At 41.8% G+C, this 8,426-nt stretch overlaps 1 protein-coding gene across 6 annotated transcripts; it reads left to right on the forward strand.

Annotated features, from left to right (window-relative positions):
• Nucleotides 1-226: 226 nt before the first annotated feature.
• On the forward strand, nt 227-7,915 carry LOC113222341 (E3 ubiquitin-protein ligase HERC2-like). 6 transcript variants are annotated; one of them, XR_003308351.1, is made up of 7 exons: nt 227-314; nt 425-568; nt 2,319-2,496; nt 2,678-2,759; nt 3,788-3,932; nt 4,826-5,060; nt 7,719-7,906. XR_003308351.1 is itself a non-coding variant. In XM_026451852.1 (7 exons), exons 1-4 carry the CDS (start codon nt 1,776-1,778, stop codon nt 2,937-2,939), a joined length of 612 nt encoding a protein of 203 aa, XP_026307637.1. In that variant the 5' UTR covers nt 834-1,775; the 3' UTR covers nt 2,940-3,018; nt 3,788-3,932; nt 4,826-5,060; nt 7,719-7,915. The 6 variants fall into 6 exon arrangements, 3 of the variants coding, with proteins under 3 accessions (XP_026307637.1, XP_026307638.1, XP_026307639.1); XR_003308352.1 differs by having other exon boundaries at nt 231-314; nt 394-568; nt 7,719-7,910; XM_026451852.1 differs by lacking the exons at nt 227-314; nt 425-568 and adding exons at nt 834-2,035; nt 2,848-3,018 and having other exon boundaries at nt 7,719-7,915.
• The last annotated feature ends 511 nt before the right edge of the window (nt 7,916-8,426 follow it).

The following is an 8,426-nucleotide window of genomic DNA, read 5'->3' on the forward strand; positions in this document are numbered from 1 at the left end:
GACACATGAGGAATTGGTTGGACTGTGATGTTGTTATGGCCAGGACACCACTAGGCAGTAAGGATTTTTCAGCTCCATTATGATCTACTGGGACTGTCATCGTATATGTAGCCTGTGGTTGAGTGAAATGTTATGCAGTGCATGACTGTAATTCCTTGTATCATATAATAAGGTAACATAATTTTAAACATGCAAGTAAAATTTTTTTTTTCTTAAAAATATTCTGTTGTAGATAAAGGTTCCTTCGTTCTCTGAGACACTGTCTGCTTTGAATGTGGTACAGGTGGCTGGTGGTTCTAAAAGTTTGTTTGCAGGTATGATTATTCTAATATTAAAATTTTTTTAATTATGCTTGGCACCAAAAAACAGGAAAGTTTTTAATGTTGTGAAAAGTGAGTCCTCTCCTGGCTGTCGTTCCTTGCAGTGACTGTGGAAGGGAAGGTGTACGCCTGTGGAGAAGCCACGAATGGCCGGCTGGGGCTGGGCATTTCCAGCGGGACGGTGCGCATCCCACGGCAGATGACAGCTCTCAGCAGCTACGTGCTGAAGAAGGTGGCTGTTCACTCAGGTACAAACCAAGCACCAGCAGGCCTCTGGATCACCCTGTTGCTCCTGCTCCATTGTTAACCAAAGCCCTAATTGGTGTCCTTACATTCTTTCTTAAGTTTTTACTTAGTAGGAATAAAAATTGGATAATGTAAATCTCTAGGTGGTCTAGAATTTAGTTATTGCTGCCAAATCACGTTTTTTGCCTAAAGGCAGGCTGTTTTTCTGAAAAAGAGTCTAACTTTCTTCAGATTCCCAAAAGTATCTGTGAACCCAAGTAATGAGAAAGATCCTTTAAAAAAAAAACAGACCACTCTTTCAGTGTAGGGAGTGTTTATTTTGGAAACACCGTGCTAGGCCTCTGAGGAACGGAACTGAATTAGACACTAAGTTCTAATTCAGTTCATACCTTTGCTGAACGGGGCTCAGTGTCACCCGCGTAACCGGAAATCCAAATGATAGTGGCTTAAGCAATGCAGAGTTTTACTTTTCTCGTTTGTAAAAGTCCAGAGGTGGGGTCAGAGTCCATCCAGCAGGGCTGTGTCTATGAGGAGTGCTGGTCCTTTGTGTCCCCCTTTGTGGGAAGATGGTCTTAGACTAGCTCTGGCCCCCAGAGTCCAGGGCCAGGCCTGGCAGAAGAGGCAAGCGGCACACAGTGTGCCCTCCCACCCATGCAGCCCTCTCTCCAGAGCCCCTCCGAAGCCCCACTCATTTCACTCACCATCTCCTGGGGGTAGAGGAGGCTGGGAAGTGGTGTTTAGCTGAGCACATTAACATGGGGGTTCTGTTGGTAAGGAAGGGGGAGAATGAGCGCTGGGGGATTATAAACCCGGTCTACTGTGATATTGTCAAAGCCCAGGAGTTGGCAGGAGCTCACTGTGTAGGAGTGGTCATGCCTTTAATCCTGAGGCAGGTTGTATGGACTTTTGAGAATATTCCATGCTGGGGAAAGAGCATCAGCTGGCGTGTTTTGGGAAGAGTGAGTATAATGCTAATGCAAATGATTGAATAATTTCACTGTTGAGGTACAGTTCTCAAAAGCTTAAATTGACACTATTTTTACGTTTTGTCTAATGACAAATTATTTTTACTTTTTTCATCTAAATTTTGATTTTTCATGTATTTAACATAATAGGAACCCTATTAATAATCAGTATTATTTTCCCTCTTTGCAAATTCTTCCTAGAGTTAAATTTGTAGTTTAGTAAAAATTCACTTATTTGAGACATATGTCCCAGAAAGCTTTCCTGCTAATTCCACTGTTGATCCTGTTGAGTTACTCATTTATTCAGCTCACACTCATTGAGTGTGTGCCACATGCCAGGCAAAATAGGGAGCTATGCTGTGGGCTCTCTGTACCCTGCCCTTTGGCAATCCGCACACCTGTGCATGTTGCAGGTGGCCGGCACGCGACGGCTTTAACTGTCGATGGAGAAGTGTTTTCGTGGGGCGAAGGTGACGACAGAAAACTTGGACACTTCAGCAAAATGTAAGAGTACTTTCTTTAGTCTCATTTGCTAATAAGAAACTGTTATGGATACTCTTGAAAGTTATTTTGCAGGAAATTAGAATAGATTATGGAAATGAATCTTAAACATTTTTTTTTTTAACACGGTTGTTTGTGTTTTGGTCTCATCGGTTCTGCTTTAAGGTTTGATAGTTGATCTGTGGATCTTGTGTTGACTACATGTGGATCAGTATAGATGTCTTTTTTCCTTCGTCTCTAAGAAGGGACGGATTGACTGTAGGGAGCTGATTTCTTCTTGTTGTAGGAACTGTGACAAGCCAAGGCTGATCGAGGCCCTGAAAACCAAGCGAATCCGGGATATCGCCTGTGGGAGCTCGCACAGCGCGGCCCTCACATCCAGCGGGGAACTGTACACCTGGGGCCTCGGCGAGTATGGCCGGCTGGGACATGGGGATAATACGACCCAGCTAAAGCCCAAAATGGTGATTATATGCATTTTTGTTGCTTACAGAAAGCTTACCATCTGAAGATTTTGAGAGAAACTAAGCTTCGAGTCTAGGAAAGTTCATAAAGATGTGTGCGTGGTTGGCTTTGTCTTTGGGAAATTCCCTTGCTTTCTCCGTGCCTGTGCTTGATTCTGTTTTTAAATTTGTAATTGAGTAGGTGAAAGTCCTTCTTGGTCACAGAGTAATCCAGGTTGCATGTGGGAGTAAAGACGCACAGACCCTGGCTCTGACCGATGAAGGTGAGTGCCTGGCATGATTCTGTGCTCCTGGGTGGGTAAGAATGATATGAAACGTTGGCCTGAAGTATATGTATATTCTTAAACCCAGGTTTGGTATTTTCCTGGGTGATGGTGACTTGGGAAAATTGGGATGGGGCGGAAGTGAAGGCTGTAACATTCTCCAGAACACTGAGAGACTGAATGGACAGGGGGTGTGCCAGATTGAGTGTGGAGCTCAGTTCTCCCTGGCGCTCACCAAGTCTGGAGTGGTGTGGACATGGTACGTAAACATCCTCCCTGTCACGGTGTGCGTGCTTCTGCAGGTGCGTGCAGGGAACCTGGGCCTCACCCCAGGCCCACCCCGGCGTGATTGTGACCTGTCAGATTGTTACGTATGCATGCCTCTTTGTCCTTTAAAGGATATTGAGTTGGGATTAGTGACAATAGTACAAGAAGAAATTTCCATTGTAACTGGGTCATTTTGAAAATACTAGAAAAATTTTAGGCCACTTACCTTTCCTGTTTGGGTGAGATTTATAGGAAAGATTTCTTCTGCTGAAGCCTAAGGATAAAATGAGAGCAAAATAACCTTCTGAATCCTTTGATCCTGAAAAAGTTAACATGTGTTTCTTGTAAAAGCTTATTTTATTAATGTGCAAAAGAGCAGGTGCCCAGACTGGCCTTGAATGGTGTGTCAGGCCTTAGTGCCAGCATCATGACCGGAGGCAGCTTGAGAAAGGTGTATACCAGATAGGACTTTGGATAGGTGTTTGCAGTAGTGTGTCTTATTTTCAGTCTCTTTATATGAAAACTTACAACAGTAACTTAAATATCGTAAAACATGTATTAAAGTATTAAGGTTTTTCCCAGCTGACTTAATAAGTTAATTTGAATTAATGGTGTATGATTTTGAATGTAAGTTCAAAGACCCTGAGTGCCGTGTGTGATGTCATTGAGCTGGCTGCGAAAGATGTGAGACTGAGCGTTTTCTTGTGTAGCATTGTCAGACCATAACGTATTGTAACACTCCACCATTGGCCTTCTCCCAGGAGAAAGCGGGATTACTTCAGGTTGGGCCATGGCTCTGACGTGCACGTGCGGAAACCGCAGGTGGTGGAAGGGCTGAGAGGGAAGAAGATCGTGCATGTGGCCGTCGGGGCCCTGCACTGCCTGGCGGTCACGGACTCGGGGCAGGTAAGGCTGTAGGTGGCCTGGGGGTGGCGTGCCATCCTGACTTGGGGGACTTGGGGGTCACGACATGGTGCTCGTCCTGTTGAAATCGCAGCTGTAGATGAAATCAGCCGAGTCTTACTGCTTGAAGAACCACGAGGGCAGGACGCGTCCCTTTTGCCCACTGGTGTATCTGCCTGCTCGGCTGCAGGGGTTGGGGTGGGGGGTCCTCAGAAAAGACACGTTCCCATTCTGAAGTCTGCGTGAAAAGTGTGTGGAAAGATTGTTATTCTTGAAGATGCTCCTACTGCAAGGTATTAGCAAGACTTTCCTTTAGAGAATTGCTAACTGGCGAGGAGGGATCCATGCCTCATTTTAGAGACAGAGCTACTGCCTGACAAGTGTTACCGTCTCTTCTGCTTGTAGGAGCACATGCTATGACTGGCTTGTGGATATTCAATTTTAAATTTTATTTATGAAAGCAAAATTACCATTACTGTTTTTGAGTCAAAATGAATTATACTTTATAGTTCTACAAGGCCAAGAAGCAACTTACTTGAAAAATGAGCATATTGTTTTTGGTCATTTTTCTTTGCAAAATACAAGGGAAAAAATTATTGCACTTTGTTGAAGAGAGGAGCTTCTGTGTGTCTTGCAACAAAACAGAATTGGATTAATATTAAGAAAATACTCCTTTTATAGGTATTATCCAGCGTTTTCATGGTTAGAGTTTCTTCAGAATTGTCGTACACTGATGCCATTTTGTAAGATTGTGAAATGGTTTGTTTTCACCTTTAAGAACTCAATTCTTTCAACTACCGTGGCATACACGTTAAGCATTTTGAAGTAAAAATTACATTAAAGAAAATGTCCTGAAATGTTGAAAAATTATAAGCATTTTCCCCCCTTGTAAACAGGTGTATGCTTGGGGTGACAATGACCGTGGCCAGCAGGGCAATGGCATGACCACGGTTAACAGGAAGCCCACACTCGTGCAGGGCTCCGAAGGCCAGAAGATCACGTGCGTGGCTTGCGGGTCGTCTCCCAGTGTGGTGTGGACAACCGTGGATGTGGCCATGCCCTCTGTCCATGAGCCCGTCCGCTTCCAGACTGCAAGAGACCCTTTAGGTGCTTCCTATTTAGGTAACACAGGTTTGTGTCTTCTCTGAGATTTTTCTGTAGATTACAGCAACCTTACAGATTTAATTGTGCCAACGCATTAGAGGTTGTAGTGCTGTGTTAACTGCATTATGAATCTAAAGACACAGAAGAATTGTGGTGTGCTCTCATGCGATTTATCCATGCTGGAATGAAAATTGTAGAAGAAAGTATGTTGCTGGTTCTTGTATTTATGATCAGGTAAACTCACAGTGCTGTACTTGTGTGTAAACAGGACTCCTAATAACTGCCCGAGAGATACAGGCACTGTAGTGGGCTCTTTCATATTTTTTAACAGCTTTATTCAGTTATTATTGACATATAATAAACTGCATCTATTTTAAGTATACATTTTGATCAACTTTGAAATATGTGTGGTCCATGAAAGCATCACCACAATCAAAGATAATGAACTCATACACTACTCTAGCATTTCTCTCTGGCCCTTTGTACCCATCTCCCTTTTGCTTTTAACTCCCCTCCTCCTTCCTGCCATATGCAGCAACTTAATTTCTGTCACTAGAGATCAGTTTGCATGTTTTCTTTTTGTTGTTGTTGTTTGGTTGGGTTTTTGTTTGTTTGTAGACAGGGTCTCACTCTGTCGCCTAGGCTGGAGTGCAGTGGCATGATCTTGGCTCACTGCAGCGCCCACCTCAGCCTCCTGAATAGCTGGGACTACAGGCACATGTCACCATGCCAGGCTAATTTTTTTTGTTTGTTTGGTGGAGACAGGGTTTTGCCATGTTGCTCAGGTTGGTCTTGAACCCCTGAGCTCAAGTAATCCTCCCACCTCGGCCTCCCAAAGTGCTAGGATTATAGGCAGGAGCCACCGTGGCAGGCCAGTTTGCATGTTTTACAGCTTACTATAAATGGAATCATACAGCATATACTCTTTTTAAAAATCTTGCTTTTTCCACTCAGTATAATAATTTTGAGATTCACTTATGTTGCATGTATCAGTAGTTTAGTCTTTCTAAATTGTTGAATAGCATCTTAAGATAAACAAATGCAATTTGCTGTTGATGAATGTGTGGGCTATTTCCAGTTTTTGACTATACAAGTGAAATTGCTAATGGACATTTCCATACAAGTTTGTGTATGGACATCCACTTGAAATTCTCTTGGGTAAACTGCTAGGAGAAGAGTGGTTGGATCATATAGTAGGTGTATGTCTAGCTTCTTAAGATCGCTACATACTGTTTTGCAAAGTGGATGTTCCAGAGGTCCACATCCTCCACATTTTTGTCAACCCTTGATATGTTCGGTCTTTTAGTTATACTGATAGATGTATGGTGATAGATGTATGGTGGTATCTCGTGGTTTTAATTTGTATTTCCCTAGTAACTAATGATCTCAAGCATCTTGCTTATTTACGAATCAGATACCTTTTTTGGTCAGTGTCCGTTCAAGTCTTTTCCCATATTTAAATAGGTCGATCGTTTTCTTACTGAGTTTGAGAGTTCCTTATATATTCTGGGTTACAAGTCCTTTGCCTAATATATAATTTGCTAATATTTTCTGTCAATGTGACTTGTCATTTTATTCTCTTCATAGGTGAATCTTAAAGATTAGAAGTTTTTAATTTTGATGAAGCCTAGTTTATTCATTTTATTCTTTTGTAGAGCGTACTTCTGATGTTGTGTCTACAAAACCTTTGCCTCACTCAAGATTATAAAGATTCTCTTTCTCTGTTCTGTTATAGAAGTTTTACAGTTTTAGATATGTGTATCTATGACCAGTTGATTAAATTTAATATATGGTGGGAGGTTCAGATTGAAAGGCGTTTTTTGGCTTGATTGTCCAGTAGTTTCAGTGGTATTTATTTAAAAACTGCTTTTCCTACTGAATTGCCTTTTGCCTTTGTCAGAAATCAGTTGTCTATGGATGTACGAATCTATTTCTGAACTCTCAGTACTGTTTTTATTTGTGGATTTTGGTGGCAATGCCACATTGTCTTGATTACTACAGCTTTATAAAAGACCTGAACTCAATTTGCAACAGTTCTTTAGCTTTGTTCTTTTTCAAATATATTTTGGCTGTTGTAGTCCAGGCTAGAGTGCAGTGGCACAATCTCGGCTCACTGCAGGCTCCGCCTCCCAGGTTCACACCATTCTCCTGCCTCAGCCTCCAGAGTAGCTGGGACTACAGGCGCCCGCCACCACCACGCCGGGCTAATTTTTTGTATTTTTAGTAGAGATGGGGTTTCACGGTGTTAGCCAGGATGGTCTCGATCTCCTGACCTCATGAGCCACCGCGCCCAGCCGAGCTTGTCAGTTTTTATAAAACTGCTCGCTTGGGGTTTTGCTGTGAATCGCATTCATTCTGTAAGTCAATGTGGAAAGGATGGATTCACAGTATTCAGTCTTCTAACCCATGAACACAGTGTTTCTCTTTATTTGTTAGGTGTTTAGTTTCTCTCAGCAGTGTTTTCTAGTCCCAATGTTGTATAGGTCTTGCATATCTTTTGTTAGATTATCTCTAAGAATTTCAGATTATTAAATGGTCTTTTAAAAATACCATTTTTTCTGCTGTATGGGAATATGCATATTGCTCCTTGCTAGCATGTAGAAAGAAATACAATTGCTTTTTTTTTTTTTAAAGTGAACCTCATCTTGTCATACAAATATTTTGTTTTTTTCCCTTATCTCTCAGGAGGGGACATTTAGGCTCTAGCAGCATCTGCTTTTATGAATAACTGGAATGTGATCTTCTGGCTGTGTTAGTTACTGACTGTATGAACTGGGGCAAGTGACTTCGCCTTCCTGTGCTGTCTTCTTTTCTGGGGTAGATGAAGGTAAGGCTTGACTCTTGTCTTCTCCTTTCTGGTTCATATTAGTATTTTCTTAACGTATAGCTCTTTTCATGTTACATTATTTGTATAACTTTTGAGTTTGGCTTTTTCCACTCAGCCTAATCATCTGGAGATTCATCCAAGTTGTTACATATTACATAGTTTGTTCAGTACTCCATCAAATACTCAACCATTGAAGGACGTTTGGATTATTTCTAGGTTTTGGCTAATACAAATAAAACTGCCATGTCATTCATATACAGGTGAATGTGAAAATTCACTTTATGTGAAAATAAGTTCTTCTGTCTTTGACATAAATGCCCAAGAGTGTGATTGCTGGTCATATGGTAATTGTTTAGTTTGATAAGAAACTGCCAAACTGTTTTCTGGAATGGCTGGCTGTACCATTTTATAATCTCATAAGCAGTGGAGGATGATCCAGTTTTTCCCATATCCTCACCATCTTTTTACAATGTAGCCATACTGGTAGATAGGTCGTTGTATCTCATTGTGATTTGAATTTATATTTTCCTCATGGCTAATTATGTTAACCATCTTTTCATGTGCTT

Source organism: Piliocolobus tephrosceles, unplaced genomic scaffold (assembly GCF_002776525.5).
Source record: "Piliocolobus tephrosceles isolate RC106 unplaced genomic scaffold, ASM277652v3 unscaffolded_30638, whole genome shotgun sequence".
Taxonomy (NCBI): domain Eukaryota; kingdom Metazoa; phylum Chordata; class Mammalia; order Primates; family Cercopithecidae; genus Piliocolobus; species Piliocolobus tephrosceles.